This window comes from Neoarius graeffei, chromosome 10, assembly GCF_027579695.1.
Source record: "Neoarius graeffei isolate fNeoGra1 chromosome 10, fNeoGra1.pri, whole genome shotgun sequence".
Taxonomy (NCBI): Eukaryota; Metazoa; Chordata; class Actinopteri; order Siluriformes; family Ariidae; genus Neoarius; species Neoarius graeffei.
The window spans coordinates 35613083-35634669 of record NC_083578.1 but is presented as its reverse complement, the minus strand read 5'-3'; the positions used below and the strand labels follow the sequence as shown (position 1 = coordinate 35634669).

Here is a 21587-nt window from a genome sequence, read left to right as displayed (position 1 = left end):
AAGACGCATATTTATTTATTCGGTTGCACCTCTCATTCACACTTATACGGAGGTTTCAGTCACTGAAAACAGCTACTTTTGCAAACTCTGGGCAGAGTGGAGATTTCTGAAAACTCCATCTTCAGACACTCGTGTAAATAGGGAAAACGAAGCAACAGTGGGCGAGAGGGCACGCGTGAAAATAATGAGTCATAGGTGTGAATCTTTCACCGAATGCCAATTGTCCCAGTTCTTCATGAAATCGCACGTGCACACACAAATTCATTAGGTTAACTTTCAAATAACTGTTCTTGTGCACTTGCAACACTGGAGCCACTTTCCTGAATTTTGAGCTTCGGAGTATTCGCTTCTTTATCTATTTAATCAATGAATTTGTCACATACATTAAATTACTAATGTAAACCATTAGTAGCCTATTTAAGCAATAGCTGTTTTCTCCACTGTTTTCCGACCTTTTGTGCTTAGTGAATGAGACACTTCATTACACTCCACTGACCGATTTCCAATTCCGGACTTTTTTGAAAATGTAAAATATAGGCCTACGAGATGGTTTTTTGGGATTTAATTCGCGTTGGTCCTTCACTATTAATTTTTGAGACTGACGAGGCACTAAATACTGTGGAATTATTTTCTCCTTACTATGAAGTTTGGCATCTTAAACAAGTGTCGGGAAATCTTGCAGCCCGACTCTGCAGCCTCCAATGTTTAAGCGAACTGCTGAAACCATAATGTTTAAAGATTAAATCGTAGGCTAATCAAACCAAAGAAAAATACAGCCTTTCCAGAACATTGTCTGCCGAAGCCTGTTTAACCTACAAAAGGCTTAATAGCATAGGTCTTGCTGCGGCTTCAACGGGGCTGTTTAGATTTTTCACCTGATCACCTTTCAATAGGCAAATATCATTATTATTATTACTACTACTACTACTACTACGACTACAATAGGCCTAGTATTAGTAGTAGGCAAGTAGTTGCCGAGTAGTAGGACAGCCAGATTGTTTCATCAGTGGAGCCGCCGTTAAAAGGAAACTGATGCGGAGCGCCGCGGCTCGCCTCGGGGTGAATCGCATCCCGAGGCGCGGGGCTGGCCCGCCCTGGCAGCGCTGGTTCGTTGGGGAGAGGACAGAGGTCGCTGGCTGCCAAGTTTGGAGAGGCTGGGACCTCCCCTGGCCGAGTTACGAGCGTCCAAAGTCGGGCTGGAGCCGCCGATAGAAACGAAACTCAAGCCGAGCACCGCGGCTCGCTGCCTACGCCTAGCCTCCCTGGGACTAGATAGTAGCGGAGGCTGTATTTATTTATTTAGACGCATCGAGCACAACAACTTATTCCTTTACATATACTCAAACATAGCACAAGAAAGGGTTCAACAACAGGCAATCACAGCAGCTTGGTGAAGTTCTAAATCACATCGGTGTCAGACCTATGGGCCAACCCCCTTTTTTTTTCTATCTCATTATTGACTTTTAGTGCTCCCAGTTGACGGAAATCCGTCGTAGCGACGGAAAACTTTAATCCATGCAAGTTTATACCAGAGAGGAGCACTGGACAATGAAATTTGTATCTTTATTTCCGTAAGATAGATGGGTTTTTATCTAGCACATTTTTTTTTTATTTGCTTTTTCAAAAATAATGTGGGCTTACTTAATAACACCTTTTACACTCATCAAGAGCTCCGTTTTTAGGCAGTGCCTAAATATATATTAGATTTGAATGTCTATACTATTCTAGTTAATTGGCTTGCATGGCCTGATTCCCTTTTCCATGGACGGTATTGGAATATTGTTGACACAGCATTGGGCTTGAGTCTAACGTGACCTGTGCAGCCCAAGAGTTTGGACTGTTGAGTCCTTTAAAAGCAATCGGGCTCAAAATGGTCCTTGCAAACAACTGAATTTCTACCAAAGGAGTGTGTTTCTAAAGTGTGACCTGTTCCCAAGTTGTGTAGCCACTGGTTAGCAAGTCTTTTACGTTGCTTGGTTGGTGGTAATGGAACACAGAAAAAAATGCTTTCCCTTTTTATCACGTTTACTATATTTTTGCAACTACAGGGTTTGCACGCCACTATTTTTCAATGTTTTGTCCATCTGACTACATCGCAGTGTCAGGCGCAACGAGCCAATCAAGATACAGGAAACCCATCAATGACACAACGTCATGCTGACCTTTAACACTGCCCACAAAATGGCAACATGGCTGCAACTTTAAGTAGAACAGAAGTGAGCAGGAATACATGAGTGTTAAAGCACTGCTTCATGCAACACAGTGTAACAATACAGGGTAGTCAAAATGCATTTGTGCAAACTGTGTAATATTTCCAGCCCATGTTAATTTTTCACTGTGGCTACCCTTTAAAGATGTACATTGTACAGTCAGTTGTTCTGCCACAAAAGAAAAAAAAACATTTCAAAGAAATCATTCAAAGCCCAATACTGCCATCACATTCATGTCCAGGTATGTAAACTTCTGACTGAAACTGTACATAATGAAAATCAGAAATGGCTGTGTCATCAGCAGGGCACTGTGGTACTTACTGAAGCATTGGCAGCAGTGACTGTGCCCCCTTTCTTGAACACAGGTGGGAGCTTCCCCAACTGTTCCAGAGTAGTTTGTGGACGAGGATGTTCATCTTGGGTCATCACCACTTTCCCTTTGTTGGCCTTGACATCAATAGGTGCAATTTCAGTTTTGAAGTAACTGGCCTCATGAGCTGCAGGAGAAAACAACTAGATTTAAAGATGATTCAAAATGACAGAAGCTGAAAGGTAGGGAATTAAAAAAAGCAATTAACATTAATATTGTAAGACTAAACTTAAAATTGCAATATTTAATCCACTGCTCTCCTAAAACCAACAACACAAACAGGCAAAAGTGTATTAAATCTTCTTACTACTTAAATATCTGACCCCAATTTATAATGAATGATCTGACTCCAATATTCGTTAACTTAATCTGACTCCAATATACTCGGTTAATGTAATGTACTTGATTCCAAACAGTAACCTTTTAGCTAGCACTGGAAGTGTAATATCTCAGTATTCAATTATACGTTTAGTCTACCTAGCTTGATATTAAACTTTTATTGCAATGACATTACTGCATCAGAGACTCATGTATCTTTAATAAACAATTATTCTGTTAGCTCAGAGGTTTTGCAAACAAAAGCCTTTTCTATTTACTTGTCAGAGGTTTCATTTAAGTTTGCAAGTATTATAGCCATATACCAGTGGCGTCATTAGGCCCCATCACTCAGGGCTATAGCCCTGGGCATTTTGAGCACAGCCCTGGGTATTTTCGCCTGCAAAAAAGCAAGTGGTTAATAGAAAACTGACAGAAACAGATCAGAACTTTACTTGCAGTGTCCTAGGGGGGATTGAGCACTGCACATTAAAAATTTTGGGAAGTGCCAACATTAGAACAACATTCAGAACTGGTTGGAAGATGATTTTTCTCAAAGAACACAGATGGTAAGTCAGTCATCGACAGTTAGTTTGTGAGCGCGTGTGCGTTTGTGAGATGTACATCTCTCACACACAGTGGTGCATGAAAATTTGCAAACCCTTTAGAATTTTCTATATTTCTGCATAAATATGACCTAAAACAACATCAGATTTTCACACAAGTCCTAAAAGTAGATAAAGAGAACCCAGTTAAACAAATGAGACAAAAATATTATACTTGGTGATTTATTTATTGAGGAAAATGAGCCACTATTACATATCTGTGAGTGGCAAAAGTATGTGAACCTCTAGGATGAGCAGTTAATTTGAAGGTGAAATTAGAGTCAGGTCATTCCATTGATTGAAATCAAGTGTGAGTGGGCACCCTGTTTTATTTAAAGAACAGGGATCTATCAAAGTCTGATCTTCACAACACGTTTGTGGAAACGCATCATGGTACGAACAAAGGAGATTTCTGAGGACCTCAGAAAAAGCATTGTTGATGCTCATCAGGCTGGAAAAGGTTACAAAACCATCTCTAAAGAGTTTGGACTCCACCAAGCCACAGTCAGACAGGTTGTGTACAAATGGAGGAAATTCAAGACCACTGTTACCCTCCCCAGGAGTGATCGACCAACAAAGATCACTCCAAGAGCAAGGCGTGTAATAGTTGGCAAGGTCACAAAGGACCCCAGGGTAACTTCTAAGCAACTGAAGGCCTCTCTAACATTAGCCAATGTGAAATGTTCATGAGTCCACCATCAGGAGAATACTGAACAACAATGGTGTGCATGGCAGGGTTGCAAGGAGAAAGTCACTGCTCTCCAAAAAGAACATTGCTGTTCGTCTGCAGCTTGCTAAAGATCATGTGGAAAAGCCAGAAGGCTCTTAGAAAAATGTTTTGTGGACGGATGAGACCAAAATAGAACATTTTGGTTTAAATGAGAAGCGTCATGTTTGGAGAAAGGAAAAACACTGCATTCCAGCATAAAAACCTTATCCCATCTGTGAAACATGGTGGTGGTAGTATCATGGTTTGGGCCTGTTTTGCTGCACCTGGGCCAGGATGGCTTGCCATCATTGATGGAACAATGAATTCTGAATTATTCCAGCGAATTCTAAAGGAAAATGTCAGGACATCTGTCCATGAACTGAATCTCAAGAGAAGGTGGGTCATGCAGCAAGACAACAACCCTAAGCACACAAGTCGTTCTACCAAAGAATGGTTAAAGGAGAATAAAGTTAAATGTTTTGGAATGGCCAAGTCAAAGTCCTGACCTTAATCGAATCGAAATATTGTGGAAGGACCTGAAGCGAGCAGTTCATGTGAGGAAACCCACTAACATCCCAGAGTTGAAGCTGTTCTGTACGGAGGAATGGGCTAACATTCCTCCACGCCAGTGTGCAGGACCGATCAACAGTTACCGGAAACATTTAGTTGCAGTTATTGCTGCACAAGGGGGTCACACCAGATACTGAAAGGAAAGGTTCACATACTTTTGCCACTCACAGATATGTAATATTGGATCATCTTCGTCAATAAATAAATGACCAAATATAATATTTTTGTCTCATTTGTTTAACTGGGTTATCTTTCTCTACTTTTAGGACTTGTGTGAAAATCTGATGTTTTAGGTCATATTTATGCAGAAATATAGAAAATTCTAAAGGGTTCACAAACTTTCAAGCACCACTGTAGCCTGGTTATGTTGAATTTACAGCACAGGGTCTGTATGATTAGTATGCCAGGCTAGCTCAAAAGTTTGAGTGGTTTAATTAATATCTACAGTGGTGGTCTATTTGCCCTGACTAGATTTATTTAACAAGTCAACAACAATCTGTGTTCATACAGACACCAATAGTTGCCCTGACAATCATATGTTTTAATGCTACATGTAGCCTACGCAGAACCAGCCATCCTACCATAGCCAGCCTTTGGCATACTAGTCACATCTCGGAATAAAATAGCTTTGTTGACACACAATATTAATGTGTCAACACAAATGTGTGTTGTCCAGACACAACAAATGAGCTGCTGCAGTCAACTGAGCCTGGATGCATTGGAGAAAATGGTATGTGTGTGTGTGGTGTGAGAAACTTGGAAGACATATTTATATGATCATAGTCTTGTGAGATGGGATGTCATCTTGGATTTTGAATGTTGTCATATAATAATGTAGCTTACAATTTGTCTCTTTGTGGTCCTAAAGGAGAGTTATGAGAGTGAGAAATGATGCATTTTTTTTTATTAAACTGATCATACATTTTACTAGTAATATCTCATCTCATTATCTCTAGCCGCTTTATCCTTCTACAGGGTCGCAGGCAAGCTGGAGCCTATCCCAGCTGACTATGGGCGAAAGGTAGGGTACACCCTGGACAAGTCGCCAGGTCATCACAGGGCTGACACAGACAACCATTCACGTTCACATTCACACCTACGGTCAATGTAGAGTCACCAGTTAACCTAACCTGCATGTCTTTGGACTGTGGGGGAAACCGGAGTACCTGGAGGAAACCCACACGGACATGGGGAGAACGTGCAAACTCCGCACAGAAAGGCCCTCGCCGGCCACGGGGCTTGAACCCGGACCTTCTTGCTGTGAGGCGACAGCGCTAACCACTACACCACCATGCCACCACTAGTAATATTTAACAGTCAATTGGCATATGCCTCAGTTACTTGAGACATTATGGGTGTTGATAACTTAAGTGCCTCAAATACTATCACATGAATGTTAAAAGTCCTACCTTAATTTTTGCATTGCAGATCAGTCAGAAATGTCACAGGAGGATAAAGACTGCATTGAGGCAGATGACTTCGGGTCATTAGACATAGGACCTCAACAAGTCAACCTTCACATTTATCCATTGAAGAACTAGACAAATCACTAATAAAGATGACATAACCTTTGAATGTGTGGGTGATAATATTTCTTGTAAAAGTTCCTATCTATGCCAAACTCCCTTAAAAAAATACAAGCCCCAGGAAAACTTGACTTGGCCCCTGCCATATACCATGACTTACATGATTACCGAGAGATCAGTGAAACACGCTGACTTTCAGTAGGAACTATGGAGTACTTTACAGATAAACTTGTGCGTTAGCACATATTTGGAGAAGCAGCAGTTTCACAACAGCAGGTTCAGGCCATTGGTATTGAATGAATGCATGTGCACTAGGACATTGTGTGAACCTGTTAAGTTACATGATTGTGCCATGCAGACAGCAACCGTTTCCACCGGTTGTACTATTCCAGAAGGGATACCATAGATCTAACATGACTGAATGGTGTGTCTGTATACATATACACATTATATATGTGTGTGTGTGTGTGTGTGTGTGTGTGTTGGGGGTGTCGGTGCATCCATAGAATGCCACTGGCCAGAAACTCCAGGTGTAAAATTGGAGGTTGTAAACTGCAGCTCTGCAGTCAGATATTATTGCATATTTGCATCTTGACAGAGAGAGGATGGTCATGAGTAAATGTGGCACACAGACATGCAAGCATGCAATCCTCCCACAAGCCTAAGTGTTGTGCATTTCTTTGGTGCTATGCGACAGGTGAAACGGCAGTTGGTTGTCTGGGAGGTGTGACACGGCTGTGATGGCTGCGACTGCATACACAAACAGTTTAATGGGATGTGACATTTCTTTGTCAAGTTTAATCAAATTAACATTAATATTATTTAAATCAGATATACTGTATAAAAGTAGATCAGAAGTGCAACTAAAATGCTAAACAAGTGTAAACAAATCTTCCTTTGTCTCAGGGATCCAGATCTTTGTCTTCTATAGATAAGCTCATTCTTCAAAACTGCTTTTTGAAAGCATAGTCTGTTAAAAACTATAAAACCGCTCATGACAGAAACATATGGAAAATGCGCTATAAAAATTTGTTTATTAACAGAAAACTGCAATCATGATACTGTGATAATATAAAAATATTATATAAAGCCTCACATTTTATAACAGCTGCAGTTTATTTAAAGTTTATTTTAATCCTGCATGATTGCACACTTTATTTTGTCTTTCTTCTAAGCCAATCCTTCTAATCTAATCCAGCCACTGGGGATGCATAAGCGTACTCCTGGTGCCGGGCCCAAGTCCGGATAAATAGAGAGGGTTGCATCAACAAGGGCATCCGGCATAAAACTGTGCCAAATCTAGCATGCGGATTGAAAAGAGAAAAATACCATACTGGATCAGTCAGGGCCTGGGTTAACAACAGCCGCCTCCGGTACTGTTGGTCAACAGGATGCCGATGGAAAGTATGCTACTGTTACACCAAAACGGAGGAGGAGAGAGGGGAGGCATGTTAGGAGAGAGCATGAAAAATGGAAGGGAAGGAGCTGAGAATTGAGGGTAGGAACACTGAATGTAGGAACATTGGCAGAGCGAGAGAATTAGCAGGTATGATGGAAAGAAGGAAGTTGGACATTGTGTGTACAGGAGACGAGGTGGAAGGGAAGCAAGGTCAAGAACATTGGAGGTGGATGCAAGTTGTTTTATTAAGGAGTCGATGGAAAGAGACATGGTGTTGGTACTGTTTTGAGGGGAGAGTTGGTCAACAGTGTGATTGATGCGAAGAAGGTGTCAGATAGAATGAGAGGCATGAAGTTGGAGATTCAAGGAGTGGTAATCAATGTTGTGTGTGCATATGCCCCACAGGGTGGATATGAGAATGAAGAGAAAGGAGTCTTTCTGGGAAAAGATGGATGAAGTGGTAGAAAGTATACCAAGGGAGGCGCGCGTGCTGATAGGACCAGCTTTCAATGGACAGGTTGGCAAGGGGAACAGAGGAGATGAGGACATGATGGGCAGATATGGTGTAAGAGAGAGAAATGTGGAAGGACAAATGGTGGTTGATTTTTCAAAAGAGGATGAATTTGGCAATAGTCAGTCAAAACACACTTCGAGAAGAAAGAGCAGCACAGGGTGACGTTTAAGAGTGGAGGAAGATCTACACAGGTGGACTACATACTCTGCAGAAGGGATAACCTGAAGGAGATTGGAGACTGTAAAGTGACGGCAGGGGAGAGTGTAGCTGGACAACATCTAGTGGTCGTGTGCAGGATGAGCTTGAAAGTGAAAAAGAGGAAGCGTGAAATAGTGGAGCCGAAGATTAAGTGGTGGAAACTAAAAGAGGTTGAACAGCAGAAGTTGTTTAGGCCACACCAATTTAATTAGGTGGTTCTCGGATTTTTTCAGGAAAAATATGAAGTGAGCGGGCGAAATAAAAAAAATAAAAAAAAATGCTCTGATGGTAAAATTAGCGGTGGAAATAGACCAAACAATACAGGTAAACCAGTAAACAGATAGGCTAAATAAACGATTGAATTACAGTCAATTGAACATCTACAATGCACAGAAAAAAAGATTTGACGAGGAGTAGGCTACTTCACAAGTCTTTAACAAAAGTGAAAGGGGCAATTTGATTGGTTTTCGACGTCACGTGATCTCACGTCACGTGACCTTTTCTGTTGGCGGGAGTTTGATTTCGATTTTTTTTTTTCATTTTGCATTTTCTTCAAGCAGCGATTCCGAGAACCAACTAATCGAATTGGTGTGGCCTTAGGGAAGAAATGAGACAAGCATTGAGTGGTAATGGAAGTCTGCCAGAAGATTGGGATACTACTGCTATACTAATAAGAGAGGCAGCAAGGAACGTGCTAGCGTGGTCATCATGAAGGAGGAAGGAAGACAAGGAGACATGGAGGTGGAACAAAGAAGTGCAGGAAGTTATAAAAGAGAAGAGGCTAACAAAGAAGAATTGGGACGATCAAAGAGATGAGGAAAGCAGGCGGTTATACAGAGAGATGAGACAGAAGGCAAAAAGAGCTGTAGCAAAGGCAAAAGCAGATGCATACCAGGAGTTGTATGAAAGACTGGAGACCAAAGAAGGAGAGAAAGACCTGTACAGACTAGCTAGGCAGAGAAACAGGGAAGCGAGGGATGTACAGCAGGTAAGAGTGATGAAAGATGTAAATGGAAATGTGCTGACAGAGAGTGTATTAAGAAGGTAGAAAGAGTACTTTGAGGATTTATTAAATGAGGAGAATCCAAGAGAGAAAAGGTCAAATTCGTTGGAGACAGCAAATCAGGAAGTAGAGTTGGTTAGTAAGGATGAGGTGAGGGCAGCCATGAAAAGAATGAAGACTGGGAAAGCAGTCGGACCAGATGGTATCCTGATTGAGGCTTGGAGATGTTTGGGTGAGACGGCTGTGGAGTTCCTAACGAGATTGTTTAATGAGATCTTAGAGAATGAGAAAATGCCAAAGGAATGGAGAGTGTGCTAGTCCCAATATACAAGAATAAGGGAGATGTACAGAGCTGCAGTAATTACAGAGGGATACAACTGATGAGGCACACCATGAAGTTATGGGAAAAGGTATTGGAGGCGAGATTGAGAAGAGAGGTAGCAATCTGTGAACAGTAGTACGGGTTTATGCAAAGGAAGAACACGTCGGATGCAATTTTTGCTTTAAGAAATGCTAATGGAGAAGTACAGGGAAGGCCAGAGAAGGCTACATTGTGTGTTTGTAGATCTGGAGAAGGCATATGATAGAGTGCTGAGAGATGAGTTCTGGTATTGTATGAGAAAGCATGGAGTGAATGAAAAGTATATTAGAGTGGCACAAGATATGTATGAGAACAGTGAAACAGCACTGAGGTGTGCAGCTGGAATGACTGAATGGTTCAAGGTGAAGGTGGGACTTCATCAAGGATCTGCTTTGAGTCCTTTCTTGTTTGCCATAGTGATGGATAGCTTGACAGACGAAGTGAGGCAAGAGTCACCATGGAACATAATGTTTGCGGATGATATTGTGATATGTGGTGAAAGTAGAAAGGAGGTTGAGCTGGGTTTGGAGAGATGGAGGTATGCATTAGAACGAAGAGGAATGAAGGTGAGCAGTAGCAAAACAGAATACGTGTGCATCAATGAGAATGGGGAGGAGAGTGTAGTGAAGATGCAAGGAGTAGATGTAAAGAAAGTTGGTGAATTCAAGTACCTGGGGTCAACTGTGCAGGAAAATGGGGCTGCGATAGTGAGGTGAGAAAGAGAGTGCAGGCAGGGTGGAGCAGTTGAAGAAGGATTTTGGGAGTCATTTGTGATAGGAAAGATGTACAAGACAGTAGTGAGATCAGCTGTGGTGTATGGATTGGAGACAGTACCCTTAATGAAGAGACAGGAGGCAAAGTTGGAGGTGGCAGAGTTGAGGATGTTAAGGTTTGTGATGGGAGTGACAAGGTTGGACAGAATAAGGAATGAGCACATCAGAGGGACAGCACATGTGGAGAGCTTGGGAATTAAGCTGAGAGAGATGAGATTGAGATGGTATGGACACATCCTGAGAAGAGATGCAGAGCATGTTGAAAGGAGAATGTTGAGGATGGAGTTGCCAGGCACACGAAAATGAGGAAAGCCAAAGAGGAGATACATGGATGTGGTGAGAGAGGACATGAAAAGTGGCAGGTGTGGTAGAGAAGGATGCGGAAGACGGGGAGCAATGGAGATGAAAGATCTGCTGTGGTGACCCCTAATTGGGAGCAGCCAAAAGAAGAAGACTTTGTCTTTCTTCTAAAGGACTCCTAATACCGTGTAGCAGCCCTGTCAATAACTTTTTGAATCGGGGGCATTTGGAAAAGGGTAGTAGGCAGACCCAAAGCCACTGCAATGTGCAAAAAGGTGGTGGTAGTAGGGGGGTCCAGGGCCCTCCCCTGGACAATTCTTAAAATATAGGTGTAAAATATTGCATTCTGAAAGATCCAGAATGCAACAGTTTGCATCTTGGAGTAAATAGAATGCTTTGACTGCACAGATTGGAACATGTTTATAGAGGCATGTGTTGGGGATTTAGATGAACTAGCAGATGTAACGTGTTCCTATGTGGCCTTCTGCAGAGACATGATCATACCATGCAAGAAGGTCAGAATTTTCCCCAATAACAAGCCCTGGGTTACAAAATCTGTGAAATCCAATTTACAGACTAAGAGATGTGCTTTCAAGTCTGGTTCTGTCCCTGCTTTGCACACAGCCATTAAGGAGCTGAAAATTAACATTTTAAAAGCAAAACAGGACTATAAAATTAAACTGGAAGACAAAATGGCTGCAAATAATCTTGGCTCTGCCTGGTCAAGTATGAAAGCCATAGCAGGCATAAGTAACCCCAAAAAATAGAAGCACTGTCACTTTAGAGGGTTTTGACTCAGACTCTGATCTAGCAAATGCTCTTAACTGTTTTTATTCTCGACTTGATGTTTTTGATTTTAGTAAAGAGGTGCAGGAAGTGAGTCATAAACTTGAAGACAACCACCATTTTAAAATTGAACACAGATATTGTGAAGGTTTTCTCTTCCATCAAGACAAATAAGAGCCAGAGACCTGATAACATCTGTGGTCAACTGCTCAAATTGTGTGCCAAACAACTGTGCCCAATATTTTATATTTTTAATAAATCCTTACAGACTCAGCATGTCCCAAAATGTTGTTAGGAGGCTGTAGTTGTCCCTGTTCCCAAGATAAAATGTCCAAAAACCCTGAATGATTTTAGACCCATTGCATTGACATCCATTGTGATGAAAACCTCTGAAAAGTTGGTGAGGTCTGAAATCATAAAGAAGACAGAGAATGACCTGGATCCTCTGCAGTTTGCTTATAGACCCCTTTGAGGAGTTGAGGATGCCACAGTCACTTTAATGAACCTGCTTCTTAAACATCTTGAAGGAAAGGGAACACATGCACGGCTTTTATTCATTGATTTTTCATCTGCTTTTAATACCATTCAACCCCACATTTTAACAGAGGCTTTTAGAACAATTTAATCCAAGTTTTAATCTTGTGGGTTGGATTTTAGATTTCTTAACAAACAGAACACAGAGAGAGTGAATGGCGCTCTGTCTGATCAGATCAGTGTTGCCAGATACTGCTGACGTTTTCCAGCCTAAAATATGTTTAAAACCCGCCAAAATGCACTTAAAACCGCCCGATCTGGCAACACTGGATCAGATCTGTTCCTCCACTGGCTCCCCAAAAGGATGCGTTCTGTCACCTCTGCTGTTCATCCTTTACACAAACGTGTCGTAGCAGCAGGGAGGGGAGATTCATTTTAAAGTATGCAGATGACTCAGTCATTGTCAGTCTGCTGAAGGACAATGAAACCTGCCACGATCCAGTCATTCAGGACTTTGTTCAGTGGTGTGACGAATCCTTTCTGCAGATGAACATATTAAAAACTAAAGACATGTTAATTGATTTTAGGAAACTCCCCCAGGCACAGGAACAAACTTATATAAAGGGTCAGAGAGCAGAATGTGTTGAAACATACAAGTATCTTGGCACAGTCATTAATAGTAAACTGACTTTTGAGGCAAACTGTGAAGCTGTATATAAAAAGGGGAACCAGTATCTGTTTTGCCTCAGGAAACAGTCATCGTTTCACACTGACAAAACACTGCTGACCCTGTTTTATCGTGCTTTTATTGAATCAGTTTTATCTTTCTGCTTGACGTCTTGGTTTGGTAAGCTGTCATCTAAAAATAAGAGGTGCCTGAACCAAATAGTGAAGTGGTCCAGTAAGCTGACGGGAGAGATGCAGTTAAATCCAAAATCACTGTACTCCAGCCAGGTACAGAGGATATCTGGATCAATTTTAAAGGACACTTCTCACCCACTGCATTGTGAGTTCCAGCCTCTCTCGTCAGGACGTAGATATAAAGTACCACAATGTAAAACCAAGCGTTATAAAAACAGTTTTGTTCCTGCTGCCATAAGCCTTTTTAAATAAGTCTTAGCTTCATGTGGGGTTTTATGTGTTTATGTTTTTATGTTGTGTTTTATGTGATGTTATCTTTTTTTTTTTTAAATATGTTTATCACGCTGTGTTTTATGTGAGATGTTTTAAGTGTTGTTTGGCGTGTGTGGAAGAGAAAGCGGACTCACTTCACTGCAAAACAAGTTTACCTTTGGGTACAAATAAAGTAACCTGACTTAACTCTTGGTTTAGGTGGGTAATAAGTGAAAAATATAAAATTAACGAAAATGAAAGTAAAGCCTCTCTGATGATTTCATGCCAATTTGACCCACTTTCAAGTTTTATAGGTCAATCAACACACATATGCACATATGGACAAGTTCAGCTTCTGTAGATTGTGTGAAATTCTTTGTAAGTAGTGTCAAATTGCATTACCATCATATTGCATTAGAGTGTATTTACTACACCCTCTTGCCACAACATTAGTTTCTCAGCTCATCACATGTATTGGCCTTCAGGCTTCACTTTTTCTCTCATTATTTTTTTGGGGGGAGACATGAGATATTGAGGGGAGATATGGGACATTATGTTGAGAGACCAGGGACATAATGGAGATATGAAACAAAAATAAAATACCAAGGTTTGCTCCGGTTTCCCTCACAGTCCAAAGGTGCACAGTTAGAGAGTGTGTGTGTATTCACTGCTTCAAATGAAAAAGAAAGAACTTCACTGTGCTGTAACATATGTGACAAAGGCTTCTAATACTAAAAGTCTAAACAAATTTTCTATAACCATGTGATTTTTACTGGCAACAAAATGCATGAATCAACACTTCACTTTTATGAAGTGTAAATCTAACTGGGCTGGATAACTCCTACACAGTACTGTCACAGATACAAGCAAGCAATGGTTATTGTCATAGCAACAGGATTCTGACCATCTAAAAAGATTATTTTTATTCACTGAGAAAAGCTAACAAAGCATGTTACATAAACATGTAAGGAAAATTGTAATTAATTACAAAAAAAACCCACACAGCACACCACCACTGCAAGTCACCGGCGATGGAGTATTTATGGGTGGCAAAATCGCTGGCTGCTAGGAGTAATTGACAGGGCTGGTGTAGGTGATTAAACCACAACCCCCAATAAAAATGAAATCTGAATAATCGGTCAATCCGTGATATAATTGTGTATTTAAACAGTAGCTAATTTAAAGTGTTTTGATACAAGAGCCACTCATGCTGCTGAATAACAAAGTTAAACGTGCTGTCAGTGAGAATTCACTTGGTTTATAAATCACGTGAGGTTTCTTTTTCACAGCACTTCTCAAAACATGATATCCACATTACATTATTTTTATTATTCCTAGAGTGAAACATGGCACTCGCATTGGTTTTCAGTTTTTATTTGTGGAATAAATATGAACAACACCTCCCAGAGGGCATGCTCACTTTACACATGAGTATACACTACCGTTCAAAAGTTTGGGGTCACTTTGAAATTTCCTTATTTTTGAAAAAAAAGCACTGTTCTTTTCAATGAAGATCACTTTAAACTAATCAGAAATACACTCTATACATTGCTAATGTGGTAAATGACTATTCTAGCTGCAAATGTCTGGTTTTTGGTGCAATATCTACATAGGTGTATAGAGGCCCATTTCCAGCAACTATCACTCCAGTGGTACAATGTGTTTGCTCGTTGCCTCAGAAGGCTAATGGATGATTAGAAAACCCTTGTACAATCATGTTAGCACAGCTGAAAACAGTTTAGCTCTTTAGAGAAGCTATAAAACTGACCTTCCTTTGAGCAGATTGAGTTTCTGGAGCATCACATTTGTGGGGTCGATTAAATGCTCAAAATGGCCAGAAAAATGCCTTGACTATATTTTCTATTCATTTTACAACTTATGGTGGTAAATAAAAGTGTGACTTTTCATGGAAAACACAAAATTGTCTGGGTGACCCCAAACTTTTGAACGGTAGTGTAAATACTTCACCATGAGAGCACTGATGCATGATGTTCTAACATGCACGCAGAAGTATAAATCGGCACTCATATGAACTCACTAGATGTCCCAATATGCGTCTGAGGTGTAGTGTGCATGTGCATGATTATCACATATTTACAGAATATGGATTTATATTCTGTAAATGTTATTTCCGAAATTTGATAGTTTTGATATTGCCACATTGTTCAGTATCAAATTAGGATTAGACTGATAAAACATGCCATAAGGAATACATTGGTTAAACATAATTTAAATGACCAGATTTAAATTGTGAAGTAAGCAAATATATTACACTTGTCTTGCTGTTTTATGATTAGCTGTCATCAGCTGAATGAAGTATTAGCATTTAGCAGTTGTTAAAGCTTTAGGGCTGGGCTTTACAATACCTGCAGCATAAAAAAAAAAAAAGACCAGATTTAATTCACATGGTCTCTCTGACCCACGTTCCTAATTATTTTCAGATGATCAGTCCAGAATAAAATGACTGCCATAAATCTACTGCAATATCATTTGGAACATCATTTATATTGTGAAAAAAAAAATTAAAGTGAATGAACCCATGTAAAAGATAGAAAATTACTAGTAAGATGGATAGAAAGGTTAATCTATACAAGGTAGACCATGATAAACTTTGCTAACTAACATTTTGGTAATTAGTGTTATTCACTAAAGTTTTTCAGTTCAGTGTAATTTTAAAAGGCCAACAATTACTCTCTACTGGCCTCTTGCTGCTGCTCTTGCTGGTGCAGTTCTTCTATATATTCAAACCTGGATGGTTGGATGTCATCATGGATAGTACTAGGATTTTTTGTTCTGGGTTTTTATTTTATACACACACACACACACCCTTACAGTCACAGTGTGCGGCCACGATCTTGGCATTTTTTTTTTCCACTGACAATCCACGGAGTTAAAGATTTTGCGGTCATTCTTTAGAAGTGGTTAACCTGGAATAGAATATAGAGGACTTTCAGTGACATCACAGATTTTTGTTTATCACACAGCGTCCGCTATAATGCTGGGCAAACAAAAACAGCCACAACAGTTAATAATGAAAATGAAGGCAACTGCAGTCACAGTACAATCTCTCCGAAATGATTAAAAATTTATTTTATACCAGCAGATCGCATTACATTGAAAAGCTGAAACATGCAGGCATCACAGGGCCATATAATTTATCCACAAACATTTATTTAATCTGCCCACTGCGCTCTCGCACTCACTCCGTGTGCGTGCTCATCGCTTCAGATGGTTTAAATGCAGAGGAGGAATTTTGCTGTGCTTGAGTTTACATGCGTCAAAAATAAATAAAAAGGCGGCTCCTTAAAATTTACCCACAAATGTATTTATTCCACTTGAAACATGTTCAGCAAATCAGCTACTAGATTTGGGACACGACATCCTGAACTACTTAGTATTTGGGACTTCTAAATACACTGGAGATGCTAAAGGCAGACAAAAGTACAGATGCCTATCAATATTTCAATGCAAGTTTCATGCATACCGGAATGTTATGGGAAATTTCCGATAAAGAAAAACATCTTATTATGACAAAGGTAAGCTCAAATGTGGACTTCTAATAGTAATAAACAAGCCAGGGCCTTGATCTAGCATATTTTATGGCGTTTAGCCTCATCTATATTATCGGTACATAAACATGCTGTGAGTCAAGCCAAGCATTAGGTCTAATAAAATGTACATTACATCCAAAGCCCACATCCAGATATACATTTTAACGTTGCACAGAGCTTTCACACAAACCTGACATAAAATGTCAGCTGGGGACAGTCATAGTCTGAAGGTTAAAGAAGGAGCCTTGGGCCCAAAGGGTTGCTGGTTCGATTCCTGGGACTGGCAGGAAATATGTGAGGGGAGTTGAATAAATGAACAGCACTTTCCTCCCTCACTTTCCTCTCCCTCTGTATCCTTGTCCCTGAGCAAGGCACCTAACCCCCAACTGCTCCCCGGACACTGTAGCATAGCTGCCCACTGCTCTGGGTATGCCTGTGTGCTTGTATGTGCTCACTTCTTCAGATGGAATAATAAGTTCAACTTATATAGCACCTTTCTCACACCCAAGGTAACTTTACAATTACAAACACAAATTCTTGGGAAAAATCATTTAAAGATTATTTTTAATATTACCAGATGGGCAAGATGGGACAGTTCGTGTTACAGGTTTTTTTTTCCTTGTGGTTTACAAATATAAAATGGTTTTTAAAAAAAAAGCTCAAAATGTGGGTGTATACCTGCATGAAGACTAAGCTTATTTCATCCTTTCTTGAGAATGGAACCATTCTGTCTAGTCAGGTTTTGTATAAACTTGCATTCTTCTACAGCTGTACCAACATTGTGTGTTCATACAGTGCATATATTACAAGTTTTGATAATGAATAAAAATTAAACATGAATTTAGGCATTTTATTTTTGCTCCATTTCTCCCCACTATGTCCCAAGTCTTCCCACAAAAAATAATGAGAGAAAAAGTGAAGCCTGAAGGCCAGTCTACGTGACAAGCTGAGAAACTCATGTTGTGGCAAGAGGGTGTAGTAAATACTCATACTGCATTAGAGAATGTGTGACTACCTACAAAGAATTTCACACAATCTACGAAAGCTGAAAACTTGTCCCAAGTCTCACAGCTCTCCCCTATGGGAGATCATATGCATTGTAAGCAATTCCACAGATATTACAAGTAGACTCATGATTGGCCTATAAAACTTGAAGATGGGTCAAATTGACATAAAATCATCAGAGAGGCTTTACTTTCATTAATTTTATATTTTTCACCATTACCCACCAGTTAATCCAGCCACTGAGGTGCACAAGCCAGTGCATTCTTATTCGGTCCCAAGCCCAGATAAATGGGGAGGATTGTGTCAGGAAGGGCATCTGGCATAGAACTCATGCCAAAATCAACTATGTGGATGATGAAGAGGGACGATCATACTGGATCAGTCCAGGCCCCAGGTTAACAATGACCACCACTGGAACTGTTTCCCAGCAGGGTACCAGTGGAAAAAGGAGGAGAAAGAGAGGTGGAAGGCAAATTCGAAAGAAACATGAGAACAGAAAAAGGCAAGAGAGTGGAACTGAAAGTTGAAACTTTAGAAAGTTGGTACTATGATTGGTAAAGGAATAGAACCGGCTGATATGATGGAGAGGAGAAAGATTGACATCCTGTGTGTACAAGAAACAAAGTAGTGTGTTGCAGAAGAGAATAGGGGTGATGAGGTGGTGATGGGTAGGTATAGAGTGAAGCAGAGAAATGCGGACAGGCAGATGGTGGTGGATTTCACAAAGAGGATGGAAATGGCTGTGGTGAATACATACTTTAAGAAGAAAGAAGAGCATAGAGTAATATTCAGCTTTAAATGGGCCCACATCACCCCTCTGCTGAAAAACCCCCACCTTGGACCCCTCGGTCATCCAGAACTACTGCCCTATTTCTCTTCTTCCCCTTCCTGTCAAAGATGCTTGAACATGCTTTTGCTAACCAACTCCCCTCTTTTCTCTCATGAAAGAGCCTCCTGGATCTTCACCAGTCCAGCTTCCAAGCTGGACACTCAATCGAGACTGCGTTTCTCTCTGTCAGTGAGGCACTTCATGCAGCACATGTTGCCTCCCTCTCCTTGATCTTTCTGTTGCTTTTGACACTGTTGATCACTCCATCCTCCGGTCATCCTTATCAGCTCTAGGGATCTGTGGGACAGCCCTTGACTGGTTCAAGTCCTACATCTCTGGTTGCTCCTTCCAGGTTACCTGGTCTGGTACTGTATCGGCACCATGCCCACTTATCACCAGAGTCTCTCAAGGTTGTCCTTGATCCGTTTCTCTTCTCCCTCTACACCCAGTCTCTTGGCCCAATTATCTCTGCCCACTGCTTTGCTGATGACAACCAACTGTTTCTCTCTTTTCCTCCTTCTGACACACAGATCTCTGCTTGTCTGCATGACATCCAGAGCTGGATGGACAACCATCACCTGAAGCTCAACCCAGGCAAGATGGAGGTAATCTACATTCTTGCTCCATCCTCTCCACCCCTGGATATCATCATCATCATCATCATCATCATCTCCTCCTCCCACTCAAGGTTTCCTTCACCCAGTGTGAAGAACCTAGGGGGTCAGGTTTGATGTTAAACTCTCTTCCTCAGCGAATATCGCTGCAGTGACCCGGACATGTACAGTCCTCCTCTATAACAGCAGAAGGATCCGCCCTTTTCTTACCACCTACTCTACTCAGCTCCTGGTCCAAGTGCTGATCTTCTCCCACTTGGACTACTGCAACTCTCTCCTTGCTGGCCTTCCAGCTTCTGCCATCAGATCCCTGCAGATCGTCCAGAATCCCTTGTTCATCCCATGTCACCCCTCTGCTTGCTGACCTGCACTGGCTACCTGGCAGCTTGAATCAAAATTTAAGACATTGGTGTGAGCTTACCAGGCTCTCAAGGGGTTAGGGCCAGCACACCTTCAGTGTCTGCTCCTCTCCTACACACCAGCCTCTACGCACTGCAACTACTGGTCACCTGGCCCCTCCTCCTCTCCACTCCTGCCCAGCCCACTCAAGACTACTGTCCGTCCTGGTTCCCCGTTGGTGGAATGACCTTCCCATTGAGGTTAGAACTGCAGACTCCCTGACCACCTTCAAGTGCAGACTGAAGACTCACCTCCTCAGGCTGCACCTCTCCCCTTCTTCCCTGCCCACTGTGCAACTGTGTTTCGGTTTAGACTAACCAAAAACGCTGTTTATGGTCAAGCCAAGGGTTAGCTGTTTTGAGTTCTCCTAGTTGTACTTTATAAGGTTGGTTTGTTTCCTTGGCTGTTTGAGTATTAATATTTCAACAGCATATTACACTAGGTATTGCTGTCACTTGTTCAGTTGGCACTAGAACTTTCTTGTCTACAAGTTTAGCACTTCATGTACCTGACTTTTGTACATCACTCTGGAAAGGAACGTCTGCTAAATGCCATGTAACATAATACAAGAGTGGAGGAAGTTGTTCTCAGGTGAGCTATATTTTTATGTTGGAGGTGCAATCTGAAGGAGATTGGAGACTGCATAGTGATAGCAGGGGAGAGTGTAGCTAAGCAACATCAGATGGTGGTTGGGAGGATGACCTCCCAGCAGGTTTAGTCAGGTGTATACCGAGACCCAGGGTGCTGGAAACAGCAGGTAATCTTAGAGTCCTAGGCAAGCACAGGTTCTCAAAAGACAGTTATCCCCAATGGAGCTAACAATATATGCCTTCGTCAGTCTGAGGTTACTAAGAGTAACTTTGTAGAGGTGTTTAAATTAGGGATGGCAATGTCTGATGCTGTAGTATGCTCTGGCCCCATCCCAACGTGGCGTGGCGATGTAGCTTACAGCAGGTTATGGTCGCTCAACTGCTGGTTGCCCAGGTGGTGCTCTGAAAACAATGTGGGCTTTATAGATAATTGAACTAATTGAGGGCACTGCTAGCCTGTTAGAGCGAGACAGTATCCATCCCACTTGAGGTGGTGCTGCTCTCATTTCTTGCAGCATAGCTCAGTCTCAGAACAGGCCTAGTTCACGTGTAACAACCTAGAGCCAAGGCCAGGGAGCAGATGAACAAGACAAACAGGAGATGAGTTGTCATTTCAGGCTCCACTATATTGAGACTGTGTCTGTTCCCCGAGTTACACCCCCCAAAAAAAATTTTTAAAAATTAAAAAAAAAAAAATTACCCACCTTGGTAGAAATACTAAGAGTTTGTTCTAGTAACTTAATATGAAATTAGATCATACTGACCGTACAGCTACTGCCAGCACCTTTGATCTAAAAGTAGGGCAATGAAATATTAGATCTCTTGTGTCTAAAGTGCCAACTGTGAATAAACTCCTTACTGATCAGGAGGAGTTTAACATACTGTGTTTAACAGAGGCATGGATTAAACCAAATGAACATACAGCATTCAACAAAGCTAGTCCTCCTGGATACAGTTATATACACCAGCCTCGTCTAACTGGCAGAGGAGGCGGCGTCGCAGTTATTTATAATGATAACCTAGGCGTAACACAAAAAAACTCAATACGTTTGAAGTTCTTCATACTAATAACATTTGTTGCCTTGAAAAATGAGTGTACCTAGTCAGGTCCGTTACTTATTATTTGCAGGCCCCCCAAGGCCATATTCTGAGTTTCTTCCTCAATTTGCAGCTTTAACCAGGCCTGGGATTATTTCCTTAGACAAAGCTTTAGTTGTCGGAGATTTTAATATTCACTTTGATAACCCAGAAAACAGCATTCACATCCATTTTAGATTCAGTAGGGGTTAATCAGAATGTCATAGTACCCATTCAGAATGGTGGTCACACTCTCGATCTAATACTAACATTCAGATTAAATATAGAAAATACAA

The 21587-nt window shown here is 41.2% G+C and overlaps 1 protein-coding gene across 1 annotated transcript in view; it reads right to left on the bottom strand.

The window, feature by feature from the left end:
• The window catches only part of acaa2 (acetyl-CoA acyltransferase 2), a 98834-nt gene that overhangs the window by 36253 nt on the left and 40994 nt on the right, over positions 1–21587 (bottom strand). The window contains exon 6 of the mRNA XM_060931738.1: positions 2532–2707. Within this exon, the coding sequence (XP_060787721.1) occupies positions 2532–2707 (176 nt within the window). The remainder of the gene's footprint in view (positions 1–2531; positions 2708–21587) is intronic.